This window comes from Pseudorca crassidens, chromosome 1 (genome assembly GCF_039906515.1).
Source record: "Pseudorca crassidens isolate mPseCra1 chromosome 1, mPseCra1.hap1, whole genome shotgun sequence".
NCBI classification, from domain to species: Eukaryota; Metazoa; Chordata; class Mammalia; order Artiodactyla; family Delphinidae; genus Pseudorca; species Pseudorca crassidens.
Genome location: NC_090296.1, coordinates 144511883 through 144532466, shown reverse-complemented (window position 1 = coordinate 144532466; position 20584 = coordinate 144511883). Strand labels below are relative to the sequence as shown.

The following is a 20584-nucleotide window of genomic DNA, read 5'->3' as shown; positions in this document are numbered from 1 at the left end:
GATAACTGTCATTATTTGACCTGTCTGGCTATTCCCTAGAAATTTTCACTCGCAAGACTTGTCTTTACTTGACCTGACTTAGAACTTGCCCAGTGCAATCTTTTACCAGGGGCATTGGTCTAAACCAGTTGCAAGTGATAACTTTTTCAGCTGCCTGGATAGCAATAACAGTTGGGCATGCAACAAGCTGACCAAAGAACTTAAAATATAAGCCTGGAGAAAGGTGCAGAGGGGACTCTGAAACATTCTGACATATTCCTAGGAACCTAGGAAGCCGTGAAAATACTTAGGGTTGCGCACATGGAAAGGGCTGTGTGTATGGCCAGGCAACACCCAAGAGGACCCTAATCTCTCACCTCTGGATGATCCTGAGGCTCTACACAAGCAGAAGGGCTAAGGAGGAGTTATAAGCTACCTGCCTGAGAACTGAAGGTGTGCACCTGACATGCACAGGGTCCCCCAGCAAAGGCTGGGAAACTCACTGGTTCCAGGCATTTTAAAGGAAATCTTTGCCAAATCATTAGCTGACCACAAAGCTAACCAAACAGAGACTTCAGTGGCCACATAAAACAGTGCCCATACACAACAAACAATACATATTTCACAAAATTAGTTCAGAAGAACAACTATAAAAACAAAAGCAACACCACAACAGCAACAACAGATCTGGGGGAGGGGGATGGTATCTGATTTCCAGAATTCCCACAAAATATCATTTAAAATGTCCAGTTTTCAGGAACAAAAAAATAAAAAACATACAGGGAAACAAGAGCATGGTCCATACACAGGAAAAAAAGGAATCAATAGAAACCGTCCCTGAGAGTGCCCAGATATTAGATTTACTAGACAAAGACTGAAATCAGCTATTTTAAATATGTTCAAAGAACAAAAGGAAACCATGTCTAAAGAACTAAAGGAAAATATAAGAATGATGTTTCACCAAATAGAGAATATCAATAAAGAGACAGAAATTATAAAAAAGAGCCAAACAAAAATTCTGGAATTAAAAAGTACAATAATTGAACTGAAGAATCCACTAGAGGGGCTCAACAGGAGATCTGATCTGGCAGAAGAAAGAATCAGAGAACTTGAAGATAGAGCAATTGAGATTATCCAGTCTCAGGGACAGAAAGAAAAAGAAGAAAAATGATCAGAGCTTCAGAGACCTGCGGGATCCCGTCATGAATACCAACATAGACATACTGAAAGTCCCAGAAGGAAAGGAAAGAGAGAAAGGAGAAAAAAGAAGTAATGGCCAAAAACTTCCCAATTTTAATGAGAACACTAATCTACATTCAGTGAATTCCCTGGCAGTCCAGAGGTTAGGACTCTGGGCTTTCACTGCCGAGGGCCTAGGTTCAATCCCTGGTCGGGGAACTATCCCACAAGCTGCACAGTGCAGCCAAAAAAACAAAGCAAACAAACAAAACCCACATTCAAGAAGCTCAAAGAACTCCAAACAGGATAAACCCAAGAGATCCACATTTAGACATACCATAGCAAACTATCAAAATCAAAGATGCCTCATCATAAAAAAAACCATATGTGAAAAACCCACACTTAACATCATACCCAATAAGTGAAGATTGAAAACTTTTCCGTAAGATAGGAAAAATACAAGGATGCCCACTTTTTCCACTTCTATTCAACATAATACTGGAAGTTCTAGATAGAGCAATTATTGCATTTAGTGCCACTGAACTGTACAGTTAAATAAAAAAGTTAAAGACAAGAAGAGAATATTGAAAGCAACAAGAGAGAAGCAACTCATCTGGTAAAAGGAGTACTCAATACGATTAACAGCTGATTTCTCATTTTAAAAAATCATTGAAGGGCAGAAGGAAATGGGATAACATAGTCAAAGTACTGAAAACTCAACAGCCAGAAAAACTATCCCTCCAAAACTGTCAACCAAGAACTCTATAGCCAGAAAAACTACCCCTCCAAAATGGAGAAATTAAGACATTCCCAGATAAACAAAAGAGAATTTGCTGCCAGAAGACCTGCCCTAATGCTAAAGGGTGTCTTTCAGGCTGGAATGAAAGGACACCGGACAGAATTTGAATCCACATGAAACAGAGAACATCAGTAAAGGTAACTACATAGGAAAATATTAAAGACAGTATAAATGTACTTTGTAATTATTTTTTCTCCTGATTTATAAGACACCTGCATAAAACAACAATTATAAATCTGCACTGGTGGGAATAAATGTGTAAAGATGTAATTTATAGGACAATAATAGCACAAAGGAGGAAGGGGGAGAATGAAGCTATATGTAGAGCAAAGTTTTATAACTATTAAATCTAAGCTGGTATTAATCTGAACTAGATTGTTATAAATTAACTCATTATTGCCCAGGGGAATTTTTGCAGAAACTAATGCATGTGGCCGGTGACTTTTATTTTGGCTGGCCAAAAAATTAATTCTGTTATTTCACTAACACTTTGTGTGTTATTACATTCAATAGTTAGACCTGACACACCTGTAAATTCTAATTTTTGTAAAATGTTGTCTTCAAGCCACTCTTCTGTAGAAGCAAAGGAGCATTCTCCTGCACCATGAATTTCATTTTCACTTTCTGTATCAGAATCAATCACTAAGGTTTTTTGTCTCTTTGTTGGTCTAATACTCACATCGTCTGAATCAGAATTATATTCTGAAGAACTATCATCTTCTGAGACACTAGTATATATGCCACTTGGACAATCAGAGAAAGTATCTGCATAAAATTCACCAAAAAATTTTTCACTCAAAATTTCATGATGTGTCACTTTTGAAAATTTTACATTTATAATATACACAAGATTGAAGCAAAAACCAAACGGAGCAAAATGTGAATGATAATGACAATCATAAGTTGTCTCATGAACCCTTGATCAATTTCAAGCTCTAACAACTTCTCATGGTGATGTTAATTGTAGCACTCTCTAAAAATGTATTGATATGTCTCCGGTCAATAATGTGTTAAGATGTCAGTTCTAATCGCCAAGGCAAGCACTAAGAAAGTAACTGAAAAAAATAGTGAAAAAGATTACAAAGGAATTAAAATGGTACACTAGAAAACACCTACTTAACATATAACACACAAGGTATTAACAGAGGAACAAAAAGACACGACGTAAAGAAAACAAACAGCAAAACGGCAGATATCAATCCTACTTTTTTAGCAATTATGGTAAATGTAAAGGGATAAGATACTCCAATCAAAAGGCAAAGATTGGGACTTCTCTGGTGGAGCAGTGGTTAAGAAGCTGCTTGCCAGTGCAGGGGACATGGGTTCAATCCCTGGTCCGGGAAGATCCCACATGCCGCAGAGCAACTAAGCCCACGAGCCACAACTACTGAAGCCCGTGCGCCTAAGGCCCATGCTCCACAAGAGAAGCCACCACAATGAGAAACCCGTGCAAAACGAAGAGTAGCCCCTGCTCACTGCAACTAGAGAAAGCCTGCGCACAGCAACAAAGACCCAACGCAGCCAAAAATAAATAAAATAAATAGATTTATTTTAAAAAAGGGCAAAGATTGGCAGAACAGATTTTTAAAAATCCAATTATGTGCTGTCAATCAGAGACACAATTTAGATTCAAAGATACAAATTGTTTAGAAAAGATATACCATGAAAACCATAACCAAAGAGGGCTGAAGTAGCTCTAAAAATAACAGAAAAAAGTAGACTTTAGGACAAAAATTACTATTAAAGACAAAAAAGGGCATTTTATAATGATAAAAGAATCAAGACATAACAATTATAAACATATAAGCACCTAACAAAAGAGTTCCAAAATACACAAAGCAAAAACTAACAGAACTGAAGGGTGAAATAGACAATTCAACAATAGTTGGAGACTTCAACACGCCACTTCCAATAATCAACAGAACAACAATTAGAAGATCAACAAAGAAATAGACTTGAACACAACAGATCTAACAAACATCTATATAGAACACTACACACAACAACAGAAGACACATTCTTCACAAGTGCACATGGAGCATTCTCCAGGATAAACCACACATTAGGCCATAAAAAAATTCTCAATAAATTTAAAAGGATTATAATCATATCATTTATGTTCTGTGACCACAGTGGAATGAAACTAGAAATCAATAACAGAAGGAATCTGGAAAATTCACAAATATGTGGAAATTAAGATAATCTTAAATACCAATGGGTCAAAGAAGAAAGCACAGAGAAATTAGAAAAATACCTTGAGATGAATGAAAACAAAAACACAATATTCCAAAAGCTATTGGATACAGCTAAAGTAGTGCTTAGAACGAAATCTATAGTTGTAAATACCTATATTAAAAAATAAGATCTCAAATCAATAACCCAATCTTCCACCATAAGAAATTATAAAAAGAGGAAACTAAACTCAAAGCAAGTGAAAAGAATATAAAAGTAAAATCAGACATAAATAAAAGAGAATAGAAGAATAGAGAAAAATCAAGAAAACCAAAGCTTATTCTTTGAAAAGATGAACAAAATTGAAAAATCTTCAGACTGACCAAGAAAAAAAGGGAGAAGAATCAAATTACTAAAATCAGGAATGAAAGAGGGGCATTACTACCAATCTTACAGAAATAAAAAGAATAAGGTAATACAATGAATAACTGTATACCAATTAATTACAAAACTTATATGAAATGGATAAATTGTTATAAAGACACAAAGTATCAAAGCTGACTAAAAAAGACAATAGAAAACCACAACAGACCTATAAATAAAGAGACTGAATTAGCAATCAAAACTCTTCTACAAAGAAAAGCCCAAAACCAGATGGCTTCCTTGGTGAATTCACGAAACATATAAAGAATTAACTGCAACCCTTCACAAACTCTTCGAAAAAAAAGAAGAGGAGGAAACATTTCCCAATTCATTCTACAAGGCCACTATTATCTTCATACCTAAACCAGACAAAGACATCCTAAGAAAACTATGAACAGTACCCCTTGTGACTACAGATGCAAAAATCCTCAACAAAATACTAGCAAGCTGAACCCAGCAACATTTTAAAAAGGATTATACTCTATAACCAAATTGGATTTAACCCAAGAATACAAGAGTGGTTCAATGTATGAAAATCAATATAATATACCATAGAAATAGAGTAAAGGATAAAAACCACATGATCACCTCAGTAGACACAGAAAAAGCATTTGAAAATTCCAATACCTTTTCATGATAAAAAACACTCAACAAACTAAGAATAGAAGGGAACTTCCTTAACTTGATAAAGGGCATCCATGAAAAACCCACAGCTAACATCACACTCAATAATATAAAACTGAAAGATTTCCCTGAGATCAGGAACAAGAGAAGGATGTTTACTCTCACCAATTCTATTCTACTGAAGGTTCCAACTGGGGTAATTAGGTAAGAAAATAAGAAAAGGCATCTAGATTGAAATAGAAATAAAGTATCTATTCACAGTTGACATAATCTTGTTTATAAGGAATCCACAAAGAAGAAACTACTAGCGCTAATAAACAAGTACAGGAAGGTAGCAAGATATGAGATCAATATACAAAAGTCTATTGCATTTCTATACACTAGCAATGAACACTGAGAACATTAAATTAAGAAAACAATCCCATTTACAATCACACCAAAAAGAATAAAATACTCAGGAATAAATTAATAAAAGTAGTGTAAGACTTGTACTCTGAAAAGTACAAAATACTGTTGAAAGAAATGAAAGAGGACCTAAGCAAATGGAAAGATATTCCATGTTCATTAATGGAAGACATATTAAGATAGCAATACTTTTCAAATTCATATATAGAGTCAACAAAATCACTACCAAAACCCCAGCTTCCATTCTTGCAGAAATTGACAAGCTAATCTTGTCATATGGAAACTCAAGGAACCCAGAATATCCAAACTAATCCTAAAAAAAGAAAAAAAGTTAGAGGACTCACACTTCCTAATTTTAAAGCTTACTACAAAGCTATTCTGATCAGGACAGTGTGGTACTGACATAAGGAGAGACACCTAGATCAACGGAATACAACTGTGAGTCCAAAAAGAAACCATCACATTTATGGGCAATTGATTTTCAATAAGGGTGCTATTGAAAATGGGGAAAGATGAACCTGGACTCCTACCTCACACCATATACAAAAATTAACTAAAAATGGATCTAAATTTAAAAGCTAAAGCTATAAAACTTTGAAAAGAAAACACAGGTATAAATCTTTGTGACTTTGGATTAAGCAATGACTTCTTAGATATAAAACTAAAAGCGCAAGCTACAAAAAAATTAAGTATTAGGCATTAAAATTTTGTGCATCAACGGATACCATCAAAAAAGTGCAAAGACAACCAGAATGGGAGAAAAATTTTGTGAATCATATATCTAATAAGGGACTTGTATCCAGAATATTTAAAGTAATATTAGAACTCAGTAATAAAAAGACAACCCAATTTTTAAAAGGTCAAAGGATTTGAATAGACATTTCTCCAAAGAAGATATACAAATGGCCAGTAAGCACAAGAAAAGATACGCAACATCATTAGCCATCAGGGAAATGAAAATCAAACCCACAGTGAGATACCACTTCACACTCACGAGAATGGCTAGAATGAAAAAGGCAATAACAAGTGTTGACAGAGGATGTGGGAAATGGGCATCCTTATTTCAGTACCGGTGGGAATGTAAAATGATGTAGCAGCTTTGGAAAACAGTTTGGCAGTCCCCAAACAGTTAAACATGGAGTTACCGTATGATCCAGCAATTCTACTCTTATTTACTAAAGAGAAATGAAAATATGTCTACACAAAAACTTGTAGCAGTATTCATAATTGCTCAAAAGTGTAGACAACCTAATTGTCCACCAACTCATGAATGGACAAGTATGATATATTCATAAAATGGAATATTATTCACCAATAAAAAGGAATGAAATACTGATACAGGCTACAACATGGATGAATCTTAGTAACCTTATGGTAAGTGAAAGCCAGTCACAAAGGACCACATATTGTATGATTCCACTTATATGAAATATCCAGAATAGGCAAACCAATAGACAGAAAGTAGATGAGTGGTTTCTTAGGGCTGGCGCGGAACAGAAGTTTAGGGAAGCAACAGCTAAGGGATGCAAAGTTTCTTTTAGGGGTAATAAAAATTCTTGAAATTGTGGTGATAGGTGTGCAACTCTGTGAATATACTAAAAGCCACTGAAATGCATTATTTTAAGTGGTGAATTGTACAATGTCAATTATATCTCAACAAAAAATGTACACTTTAAAAGGGTGAATTTTTTAGTATGTGGATTATATCTCAATTTTCTAAAATGTCATCATTAGCTAACTACTGGTTTACACCATTGATTTAACAGGATTAAAATGGTTATGAGGTAGTGTCCATATATACTTGGTAATTCATGATACTTTTAAACTAGGATTTCCAAATCTATGTTTTTATATAAGGTAAAAATAAGGTTATTTACAGAAGTGGGAGCCATGATAATCTGTTCCAGGTATGTCTACCCAAGAAAGAAATTACTCTTATTTCTTCCACTTATTCTTATTACTGTCACTTAGCATGTATAGACAGCTGCTTTTGATCTTTCATTATTTCCTTTTCTCTGATATTTCTACAAAACAGTCATTTAGCAAGTTTCCAATTTTTAACCAATTAAAAAATTTTTTACCTCGTAGAGAAATGGAAATAAAAACAAAAATAAACAAATGGGACCTAATGAAACTTAAAAGCTTTTGCACAGCAAAGGAAACCATAAAAAAGACCAAAAGACAACCCTCAGAATGGGAGAAAATATTTGCAAATGAAGCAACTGACAAAGGATTAATCTCCAAAATTTACAAGCAGCTCACGCAGCTCAGTAACAAAAAGACACAACCCAATCCAAAAATGGGCAGAAGACCTAAACAGACATTTCTCCAAAGAAGATATACAGATTGCCAACAAACACATGAAAGAATGCTCAACATCATTAATCATTAGAGAAATGCAAATCAAAACTACAATGAGGTATCACCTCACACTGGTCAGAATGGCCATCATCAAAAAATCTACAAACATGGGGCTTCCCTGGTGGCGCAGTGGTTGAGAGTCCGCCTGCCGATGCAGGGGATGCGGGTTTGTGCCCCGGTCCGGGAGGATCCCACATGCCGCGGAGCGGCTGCGCCTGTGAGCCACGGCCACTGAGCCTGCGCGTCCGGAGCCTGTTGCTCCGCAATGAGAGAGGCCACAACAGTGAGAGGCCCACGTACCACAAAATAAAACAAAACAAAAACAAACAAACAAACAAACAAAATCTACAAACAATAAATGCTGGAGAGGGTGTGGAGAAAAGGGAACACTCTTGCACTGCTGGTGGGAATGTGAATTAGTACAGCCACTATGGAGAACAGTATGGAGGTTCCTTAAAAAACTACAAATAGAACTACCATATGACCCAGCAATCCCACTACTGGGCATATACCCTGAGAAAACCATAATTCAGAAAGAGTCATGTACCAAAATGTTCACTGCAGCTCTATTTACAATAGCCAGGAGATGGAAGCAACCTAAATGTCCATCATTGGATGAATGGGTAAAGATGTGGCACATATATACAATGGAATATTACTCAGCCATAAAAAGAAACGAAATTTGAGTTATTTGTAGTGAGGTGGATGGACCTAGAGTCTGTCATACAGAGTGAAGTAAGTCAGAAAGAGAAAGACAAATACCGTATGCTAACACATATATATGGAATCTAAGAAAAAAAAAGTCACGAAGAATCTAGGGGTAAGACAGGAATAAAGACACAGACCTACTAGAGAATGGACTTGAGGATATGGGGAGGGGGAAGGGTAAGCTGTGACAAAGTGAGAGAGTGGCATGGACATATATACACTACCAAACGTAAAACAGATAGCTAGTGGGAAGCAGCCGCATAGCACAGGGAGATCAGCTCGGTGCTTTGTGGCCACCTAGAGGGGTGGAATAGGGAGGGTGGGAGGGAGGGAGATGCAAGAGGGAAGAGATATGGGAACATATGTATAACTGATTCACTTTGTTAGAAAGCAGAAACTAACACACCATTGTAAAGTAATTATACTCCAATAAAGATGTTAAAAAAAATTTTTTTTTCATGCATAGGAAGATGTGTTTTTGAACCCTTGCAAGGAGAGACACAATTTACTCGAGGGGGTAAGAAAAATAAACCAAGTTAAAATTACCTGCTAAGAGTGTGAAGCGACTTTTAATTTTTGCTTGTAGAATTTTATTCTACTACAATTTATAAAACAACTATGAGTCACAACCAGCAACAATGTAGAACTGGCCCTTGTTCAAGATATGGAATAAAAATATGCCCCACTGGGAATGAAGAATCTCTACGTAAGTCACCTAAGATACTCCATTTCATTAAAACTCAGAGCACCCTAGCCTCTTTTGTTAAGCACAGATTAACTATTAAACATTGCTGCTCTCTTCACAATTTTTTTTTTTGGCTACACCGCAGGGCCTGCGGAACTTCCCCGACCAGGGATAGAACCCGTGCCGCCTGCAGTGGAAGCACGGAGTCTTAACCGCTGGACCACCAGGGAAGTCCTCTTCTCCACAACTTTAAAAGCACAAATAAATCAAAGCGGATTTTATGACGTGCATCCTTTACAGGCTCCAAAACCAGCAATCCAATCTCAGGTAGCCACTTCAACCCCCTATAGCAAAATTATTTATGTCCACAAGACAGGAGACTGCTGCTTTAGTTGATTCTGTAAAATCCCCAAAACAGGAAAGTCTCAGTGGGGCATCAAACAGTAAGAAAAGTAGCAATATGCACCCAAAGTAAACAAATATACCAATGAATCCAGAGAGAGAGAAGTGGCATTATTATTACCTTTGAAGATGGCTCTCAGGAGTGCTCCAGCAGCTTTTCCTTTCACTGCCTGATTCTGAAGGAGATTAGCCAGCTGCAAAGAAAAGAAAAAGCTACAAGTCCCTGGCAACAATTTCCCTACCTGAATGACCTAAACTCCCAGTATGAAAAACACACATCTGTCAAGTTCATATCCTTCAGAGACTCCAGGTATCACAAATAACGTATTTATTTACATATAGCAGGGTAGATCTTAACATGATGCTGGGCTGTCAAGACTGAAATTTATTCATACATTCATTCTACAAACGTTTATTAAGTATTTAATCAGCACTAGGTATCGAGCTATGTTCTTGGGAATATACATTCATTCAGCAAATACTCTTTGAACATGTTCTTCTTCCTAGGCATTAGGGATACAAGGATGAACATGATAATCTGACTCAGTTTACAGTAGAGCAGGAGGGAAAAGGACGACAAGAAAAAAAATCAGAAAAAAAATCTGTAACAGAAACAAAAGACTGAGACAATAATTGAGGAAAGGGAAGCAACTTCAGCTAGGGTAGTCAGGGAGAAAGCTTCTCTGAGGTAGGTGACATTTCTATAGAGACTTGGAGGATGAGAAAGAGCTAGTTATGCAAAGGGAGGAAAGAAGAACACTTCAGATAAAGGTATTGTTATGTGCAAAGGCCCTGAGGGAGCAAAGAGTTTGGCATATTGGATGGCCTGAAAAAAAAAAAAAGACCAATTTGACTGAAGAGTAGTAAGAAAAGAGTGGCACAAGATGAATTTGGAGAGATGGGCAAGAACCAGATAATAAGAACCTTGTAGGCCATGATAGGAAGCTTAGATTTTCTCTAAGTGCAACAGAAGTAACTAACGAGAAAAGAGGAGAGTGATATATAGATGTTTTTTTTTAAAAAAAATCAGTCTTATTCCTTTTGTAGAAAATAGGTTGTGGGAGGGTTTAAGAGTAAAATAGGGACATCTGTTAGGAGATTGTTATCAGTGATCAAATGACAGATGATAGTGGCCTACAGCAAGGTAATGGCAGGGGAGATGTCCTGAGTTGAACTGTGTCCCCCTCCAAAATTCATGTTTAAGCTCTAACCCCCAGCATCTCAGAATGTGATCTTATTTGGAAATAGGGTCATTGTAGGTGTAAATAGTTAAGCTTGAGGTCATATGGGTAGGCCCTAATCCAGTATGACTAATGTCCTTAGAAAAAGGGGAAATTTGGACAGAAACACATACACAGCGAGAATGCCATGTAAAAGTGAAGGCAGAGGCCATGGGTGACACAAGGCAAGGAATGCTAAAGATTGTCAGCAAACCACCAGAAGCTAGGCAAGACGCACGGAACAGATGATCACAGCCCTCAGCAGGAACCAACAATGCCAACACCGTCATCCTGGACTTCTAGTTCCTAGAACTTTAAAAATAACTCTCTATTGTTTAAGGTACTCAGTTTGTAGTACTTTGTAAGACGAAGAAAAGTACAGATGGCCCCGAACTTATAACAGTTCAACTTACAATTTTTCAACTTTACAATGGGACAAAAATGGTAGGCATTCAGTAGATACTGTATTTCGAATTTTTATCTTTTCCTGGGCTAGAAATCAGCTGCAGGATCACAAGGATAAACAACTGATACACTATTCTGTACCCACGCAACCATTCTGTTTTTCACTTTCAGTACAGTATTCAATAAATTACATGAGATATTCAACACTTTATTGTAAAATGGGCTTTGTGTTAGATGATTTTGCCCAACTGTAGGCTAATGTAAGCATTCTTGGCACGTTTAAGGTAAGGCTAGGCTAAGCTAGGATGTTTGGTAGGTTAGGTGTATTAAATGCATTTCCAACTTAGAATATTTTCAACTTAAAATGGGTTTATTGGGATGTAACCCCATCAAAATTTGGGGAAGATCCGTAGACTGAAGATATATTTGAGAGCTTGATCAGTAGGACTTCGCTATGGTCTGAATGTTTATGTCCCCCCAAAATTCACACGTTAGAATCCTAATACCCAATGTTATGGTATTTGGAGGTGGGGCCTTTGGGAGGTGATTAGGTATGAGGGTGGAACTCCCATGAATGGGATTAGTGCTCTTGTAAGAGATCCCACAGAGCCCCCAGGCTGCTTCTACCATATGAGGGTATAATGCAAAGTCTGCAACCCAGAAGAGGGCCCTCACTCGACCACACTGGCACCATCATCTAGGATTTCCAGTCTCCAGAACTATGAGAAATAAATGTTTGTTGTTATAAGTCACCCAGTCTACCGTATTTTGTTACAGCAGCCTGAATGGACTAAGACAGACTTCCTCATGCTTTAGACGTGAAATGGGTGTGGTGATGAAGGAAAAGAAGAAATCAAGGAGGACTCAAATTTCTGGCTTAAGCAACTAACTGGGTAGATGGTGGCACCATTTACAGATATGGTGAAAATTTCGGATTAAGCAAGCATCTAAATCATCCAGAGGGCTTGTTAAAACAGAGAACTCCACGTGCAGTTTTTGATTCAGCAGATCAGATGTGGCGCTCAGAACTGTTACTCTTAAGATATCCAAGTGGAGATGTCAAATCGATAACTGAATATGCCAAAGCGGAGCTCAGTGAGAACATGTAAGATCATCCAGGGAGAAAATGTAAAGAAAAAAGAGACACCAACAGAGAGGGATAGGTGGAAACTCTATTATTTTTACAACTTTTCTGTAAGTCTAAAATCAACTCAAAACAAAGAGTTAAAAAATTCTTCCTGGATTTAGCATCCACTGATGCTTCCTGCCTGATCCAATCTTTATCATGATGGTTGCCAAATGATGATTTTCTAACTCTGTGGTAAGCAAGAGCCCTCCTCATCATTTATTATCAATACAGACTCACAAATTTCTATATTTTTCAGTGGTTTATAATTCATAACTGAACTTGACTATTTCAATGTTCAAATTTGACCAACGGAAGCCCCTTCAAGCTGTCTTTATCAGGTTTGGGGTATCAATGTTATACTTTATAAAAAGCACTTGGAAGTTTTCCTTATATATGCACATTTTTCCTTATGTATTATATATACTCTAAAACAATTTATGTGGCATCGGGACTATCTCTTACCTCTGATCTCTAAAGATTTGGTAGACGTTTCCTATGAAACTTCTGGACCTGGTATTTTTGTGTCAAGTAATTGCTTGATAACTCTGTTTTTCTTTTATAGAAATTGATCTGGTTAAGCTTTCCATCTCAAATTGGGTCAATTTAATTAAACTGTATGTTCCTAAGAAATTATCCATTGCATCTACATTTTCAAATTTATTTGTAGTAGATATATAGAGTAGTCTCTTAGTAATTTTTGAGATTTTTCTCTATATGAATAGTTATTTCCCCCATGTCATTTCTTATTTAGTATATCTGTGCTTACTCCATTGTTTTCTTGATTAGTTAATAGTTTTGTCTATTTTTCAAAGAACCAGGATTTTTATGTATTAATTTGATCTACTGTTCTCCACTTTATTACCTTCTACTTTTATTCTAGCAGTCCCTTTTAGATTCCTCTATTCTCTCTAAATCTTTGAATGTAAATTTTCCCACTGCTGGATATGTCAGTCTTCCTTGTCATGGACTTGCTTTATGTGTTTTATAATTTTTTACTCTTAAGCACATCTTCTATGGACATTTTTATCAAATGGACTGAATGCATATATTGCTGGAATGCTTATCAAATTTATAGAGGATATAAAATGATGATTAATACAATGGTCAACTCAGGATACAAGAAGATCTTGATGGAGTGAAATCAAATTAATCTAAAAAGATAAGTAACAGATTTAAAATAAAAATTTTAATGTGGGTTCTAAGAACTAACTATTGAAGTTCGGAGATGAAGGAAATTTAGCCTATATGCAAAAATGACTTGGGGTTTTTAGTTGCTTGTAAGAGCAATGAGACAATAATATAATATTGCTGCCAAAAAGTTGACTCTGCATTAATGGAAGAATTAGGGAAATATTAGTGCCCCTCTACTCTAGTGGTAGAACACATGTGGAGCCCTGTGTTCAATTTGAGGTACAAAACTTTTAAAGGTAATGTTAACAAAACAGAAATATTCAGAGGACTGTGTTCATGTTAGCGAAGAAACTTAAAATAGAAAGAGCTGAAGGACCTTTTCTAATATTTATTCAGCGTCTACTGGATGCCTATCGAGGGTCTATTAGATGTTAGATGCATACAGTATCTCATTTCATCCTCACAAAAACCAAGATAGGAATTCTTTTTGTGATAAGCATGAATCAGAGAAGTAATTCATAGCATCTATCATGGGTTTTGTTCTAATTCTTATTTTTTACTTATTTTATAGTGTAATGTTAAAGCCTCCTCAAATTCCTTTTGGAAGCAGGTAAGATAAAAATTCTAAGTAAATAAATAGAAAGCAGGTTTCAACCAAATTGTAACTTGTCTATAGGATGATTCAACTCTCAACTCATGCAAAGGCTGTCTTAAAAAGTGCCACAAAAAGCAATTTCTGGATAATTTCAAAGAAAAAAAAAATCAGAGCACATCCCTGTATCAATTCCCAGTTAGCATAAGGTAACAAAGATTAAGATGCACCTAGCTTCAATGACCACAAAAACTAGCACATAAAAAGTTCCTTAAAAACATAACACTCGGGGCTTCCCTGGTGGCGCAGTGGTTAAGAATCTGCCTGCCAATGCAGGGGACATGGGTTTGATCCCTGGTCCAGGAAGATCCCACATGCTGTGGAGCAACTAAGTCCATGCGCCACAACTACTGAGCCTGTGCTCTAGAGCCTGTGAGCCACAGCTACCGAGCCCGCGCGCCTACAGCCCGTGCTCCGCAACAAGAGAAGCCACTGCAACGAGAAGCCCGTGCACCGCAACAAAGAGTAGCCCCCCAGGGCTTCCCTGGTGGCGCAGTGGTTGAGAGTCCGCCTGCCGACGCGGGGGACACAGGTTCGTGCCCCGGTCCGGGAAGATCCCACGTGCCACAGAGCAGCTAGGCCCGTGAGCCATGGCCGCTGGGCCTGTGCGTCCGGAGCCTGTGCTCCGCAACGGGAGAGGCCACAACAGTGAGAGGCCCGCGTACCGCAAAACAAAACAAAACAAAACAAAAAAGAATAGCCCCTGCTCACCGCAGCTAGAGAAAGCCCACACGCAGCAATGAAGACCCAATGCAGCCAAAAATAAATAGATATAACATTAAAGAAATTTAAAAAACAATAATAATACTCAAAGTCTTAATTTGTCTATACATATATACTAATGTTTAAGGTTAATTTTAAGGAGGGATTATTTTCCATGTAGGGATCTGAATAAGCTGAGATCATTTATAATGGAATAAGGAGAAGTATATCAGGAGAGAAAGATTAGAAAGCCTAACATAGAAGGTAATTATTGTCCCATTTTATAATCATATACTTATAGTGAAGACACAATGTAAATTGGTTGTTTTTCACTTTTCCTAATAATTTCAAAATATCTTACTACTTATGAACTTCTTTAGGGAAAAATATAAATGAAGCATCAACAGGCAAATCTAATGTCTCACATCAATAACTACAGTCTGGATATTGCTTTCAAATAGGATTGTTCTAAGAACTAAAAAGTGTACTAATTTGCTTATACGGTTGCATAAATGTCATTTAAATATTATACAGTTGTAGGGATTTCCCTGGTGGTCCAGCAGTTAAGACTTCACGCTTCCACTTCAGGGGACATCGGTTTGATTCCTGGTCAGGGAACTAAGATCCCGCATGCTGCACGTTGCAGCAATCAATCAATAAACAAACAAACAAATACAGTTGTATAAATGTACACAAATGCCCTTAAATTGTGCATATCTCTTCCTCTCTCCCATTTCTTTGTATCTATGAGTTGTTACCAAATAAATCCTTGATCCTAAGGAGAGTGGGGGATAGATGAAGTGGCAGAATTAATTTTTCTAACATGTCCCTTGAATTTGTTATCATGCTTGACATTTGCTTTTGGCAGAACATCCTTCCTAATACTCACATCATCTTCTTTCAGGGTTTGAAGAAATTTTTGCAGTCTGTCTGCTGTTTTTTCTGCTGCTAGAGATAAAATTTTCTGGTCCATTGTTGCACATATCAAGAAACTGGAAAGGGAAAATGTCAGAGCTGGATCAAACTTCCAGAAGGAAACAAGTTTGATTTTTTTTCCCTTCTCTACCTGTTAACTGAGTATTTCATACATATTATAGACTACGTACACAGTGGGTACTCAACAGGCTAAGGATTACCAACTAGTATGAGTAGGTGATTCTTATCCAAACCAAAATAATCTTGAGAATTCCCTGGAATTTCCTTATTAGAAAGTTGTATTCTAATCAAGTGGTTTCCTAATTCCAAGCCACATTTTTATTATTTTTTTAAGCATCTACCCAGTATGCTGCCCAGAACAAAGCTATCATTTAACAGTATAGCAAATATATAATAAATTATTATTGACACATACACAAGAATATTATAACATATAATAAAGTAACACTTGATAAATGAATAAATCAACAGCACTGTAAATACATTTATACCAATTAAATGGTGTAAAAACAAATGAGATGTTAACAAGGCTAAGAAATAAATGTGTGCTCAAACATCAAGAAGCCTTCCCAGCAGAGGAAAGCTTAAACTGGAACTTAAAGATTAAATTTAGACAGTCAAGATAACCACATGGTATACATTATTGGGAAGGAGAGTATCATGAACAAAGGCATTCATAAGAGAATCTGAAAAATTTATTTGGGGAAAATGAGTAGTAGAGGGTTCAAGAAGGGGAGTACTGAGTAGGAAAGCTACAAAGAAAGGGTGGGACTAAACTGCACAAGCTCTTAAAAGCCAGGTTAAAGAATTCAGATTTTATTCTGTAAATAATAGATAGCAACAAAAATTTCTGTAGTAAAAGATAATCTGACAAGATTGAAACAGTGTTTGAAGAAACTGAATCTGGCATCAATGTGCAGATTAAAGCAGGGAGGGACTAAGGAGGAAGAACAGAGGCTAAGAGGCTACTGGGGGCTATTTTAGTGGTAGTGACAAAGGCCTGTCTTAGGGTGGTGACTCTGGGGAGTAGAAAGGAAAGGGTGAAATGGAAGCACATTAGACAGACAGGAGTTAGTGTGTAGCTATGGGAGTATTATGGGAAGGGGGAAATGCACACTGATGGAAAGAAGACCTGCCCCTCCTCCTGCATTTCTTCGTTTCCAATCTCCATAAATTGTACCATCATCCACTCAGCTGCTGAAACCAAAAATCTGGACAACATTCTTAACCACTTCACCTTCATCCTCCACATCCACTACCAAGTCCTGATGATGTTACCCCCCTAAAACATCTCTCAAGTCTACTTCTCTCTGAGATCCACTACCTCCACATTACTCCAAAGCCACCATCATCTCTCACCTGAACTACTGCATAGTTTCCTAACTTGTCCCCCACACAGCAGCTAAAATAATGTTTTTGAAACACAAACCAGATTATGTGACTTATCCTCCCTCAATCTCCATCCTTAACTTAAAACTCTTCAGTGGCTTTCCATTACTCTCATATCAGTCCAAAATCCTGAATTCAGGATAAAAAGGTCTGGTCCATGCTAACTCCCCTTCCTCACTCTATTCTCCAGGCACACTGAATTGTTTTCAGTCCTTCAAACCCCCAAGTTCCTCTCGCCACAGACCCTTACACATGATTTTCTGTCTGGAACTTACACAAATACCCCTCCTTTCATCTGCTGCTTGCCAATCTTTTATTGTTAATTCCTACAAATTCTTCAGATCTCAGCTCAATCCACACTTCCTTAGAAGCTCAGTCTAGATTAAACACTCCCCTATTACATTCTTTCAAGGCAACTGTAATCTCTCTCACCATCACCACACTTTTAACATTACATTTGTAATTATTAGCTTAAGAACTACACCTCCCACTCCACTTCAAACTCCAGGAGTGCAGGGGAACCTGTCTGGTTTTGTTTAACACTGAACCTCCAGTACTTAGCACAGTATCTAGCTCATAAAAGGTGCCCAATAAATATCTGCTGAACAAATGAATGACTGAATCCCTACAATGGGCAAGACCCTGGGCCCAGCACTTTACACTCATTAATTTGATCCTCACACCAACCTTATGAGGTCTGTGTTATTACTCCCAATTTAGATAAAGATCTTTTGGGATTCAGAGAGATTAAGGAATTTCCCCAAATCCCCTAAGTTAGAAGGCTAGTAAGGGTAGAAGCAGAACTGAAATCCGAGTCTGTCCAGCTCCGGACCCCAAATCCCATGCTTTTACCTGCTACCCTCTGTTAGGGGCTGGGTGGCAGTAGAGGATGCAAACAAGGTATACCGACTAAAAGAGACGTCCAGCCCTAAGGGGAAGATGCTGAACTCTCTTTCTATTTCAGCAGGTACATTTGCTAAATTCTTCCTAAAACCAGAGATGAGTAACAGATAGGTGGCTGCAGATTCTTTGTCAAGAGGCCCTGAGGTTAGTGACTCACCACAGAAGTGAAACGCCGCGGGTCTTGCGCCGGGACTCCTCAGAGAGCAAGATGTAAACACAAATAGGGAAACTATAAAATGAGACAGCTGGTGATGTGCGCTGTGACCGAGCTAAAAAGGCGAAACAGGTTTAGAGAAATTTCTCAGACGTAGGAGCTAAGCGCTGATGGAGAGGAAGAATTTAACAGGAGGGCCGAGAGTGTAGCACGCCCGGGGAGCAGGGACGGCCCACCAACGCGGAGGGAGACGGCAGGGCACATCGCCCCTTCCAAGCCAAGGAAAACGCCAGAACGTCACAATGGAAGTGGGGTCCTCCTGTCCTCCCAGACCCGCTACCTCCCCGGGGCTGAGTCCCACCGCCCCTGCAACGCGCGAAGCCCCTCCAGACGGTCACCTCAGCCTCACCTCCTCCAAAAGCTTCCAAAAAGTCCGCTCAACCCAACGCCGCCAAACTTCCGTTACCAGGCGCAGCGGCTCCCGCCTCCCGCGGCTCACTTCCGCCGCCCGGGAGCACGCGCATGGGGCGTACCATTAAGGCAGAAGGGAGGGGGAAACTCCTGGGACGATCCCACTCACTGTGGGGGGGGCAGCCTTAGAACTCCAATTCGGGACCGCAGAGTGAGCCAGGGCAGTGTGGCCTGGGTGTGGCCACCACGGTGCCTTGACCAGTTAAGGCCTTCTTGTGTACTCTTGGGGAAAGGGTCAGTGAGAAAGGGGATGAATCTAGTGATAGCTGTAGAGGTCTTTGCATTGGAAGTGCCTGGAAGGCTCAGGAAGGTGTTCTACTCCTTGTGCCAGTGGAGATGTAACTCCTGTAAAGGAAAAAAGGGTTGCCTGCCATTCCATTTCTATAGGGATCAAGGCTGTAGCAACTGCAGTCGTTGGCCTCAGTGTGCCTGAGGGGAGCTCAGGGTGGAGAAAAACAGGAAACATTTTGTGCTTTGGATGTAAGGATCCTTGGATAGTTAAGATGCATATCTAAGGAAAAGTTTCAATGAACCCAGATTCTTGCATCTTCCCATACATAGGAAAGCACTTAAGTCATTAACTTGAAATATCTGTTTTTTGTGATCAGTAATCTTGATCTTTGATTACATGGATCTCCCCCCCACAAAAAAAACCCCGAAAACTCATATATATCCTGGCTCCTCCCTTAACTCTTCAGAGCAGGTCCTCAAAGCTATCTCAGAGGCTGTCTCCTGGGCTATAGTCCTCAGTAAGGTACCTGGATAAAACTTAACTCACAACTTTTAGGTTATGCACTTTTCTTTCAGTCGACAGCCCTAAAATGTAAGCCTCATGTGGCCAGGGGGCTTATTGCATACAAAATCTCAGCATTTAGCACAAAGCCTGGCAAAGCAGTAAATGCTCAGTAAATATTTCTTAAATGAACAACTGATAGTAGAGCAAAGAGAAATGGAGGAGAGGTTCGAGAACCTGTACTACGTTGAACGGGCAGCTTGTGCAAAGGGCCTGAGAGCAACAAGCAATCCAGCGTCTGGCTGGTTCGGGAGGTGCAGGTGCTTCGGGTGGGGGTGGGAAAGCAGGGGCTTGTTAATCTTTTTCACATCAGGAGCAAGTGGGGAACAGCTGAAGTGGAAGGGCGTGATTGTATTCACTTTGTAGAACAATATTTCTGACAGGTGAGTGCTGCAGAGGTTATTTAAAAGAGATGGTGGGGATTTCCCTGGTGGTGCAATGGTTAAGAATCCGCCTGACAATGCAGGGGACACGGGTTCGATCCCTGGTGCAGGAAGACCCCACATGCTGCGGGGCAACTCAACTCATGCACCACAGCTACTGAGCCTGCACTCTAGAGCCTGCAATCCACAACTACTGAAGCCCGTGTGCCCTAGAGCCCCGTGCCACAACTATTGAGCCCGTGTGCTGCAACTACTGAAGCCCATGCACCTAGAGCCTGTGCTCCACAATAAGAGAAGCCCCCACAACAAAAAGTAGCCCCCGCTCGCTGCAACTAGAGAAAGCCCATGCACAGCAATGAAGACCCAATGCAGCCAAAAAAAAAAAAAAGATGATGGAGGTGAGGAAAGTTGAAGGCAAGACCCCTTAGGAGGCTTTAAGTTGTCCTGGACATAGGTGGTGGTGGCCCAACCTTGGGGAGAGGTGGGAGGGGTTTGAGGAATATTCAGGTTTGAGTGACTGGGTGCACCCTGGTGATACTGCCAGTTGACTGACACACAGGGAAGGATGAAAGTTTGAGT

General features: G+C 38.8%; 1 protein-coding gene across 7 annotated transcripts in view; it reads right to left on the bottom strand.

Moving 5' to 3' along the window:
* The window catches only part of FANCI (FA complementation group I), a 76800-nt gene extending 57916 nt beyond the window's left edge, over positions 1 to 18884 (bottom strand). For 3 of the 7 annotated variants that reach the window (XM_067696471.1, XM_067696493.1, XM_067696503.1), the window contains exons 1-4: positions 18768 to 18884; positions 18362 to 18473; positions 15866 to 15968; positions 9859 to 9931 (exon numbers count right to left, since the gene is read on the bottom strand). In XM_067696471.1, coding sequence (XP_067552572.1) covers positions 9859 to 9931; positions 15866 to 15949 — 157 coding nt within the window. In that variant the 5' untranslated portion in view covers positions 15950 to 15968; positions 18362 to 18473; positions 18768 to 18884. The remainder of the gene's footprint in view (positions 1 to 9858; positions 9932 to 15865; positions 15969 to 18361; positions 18474 to 18767) is intronic. The other 4 variants (XM_067696509.1, XM_067696482.1, XM_067696519.1 and 1 more) reach the window with 4 other exon arrangements.
* Positions 18885 to 20584: the final 1700 nt, after the last annotated feature.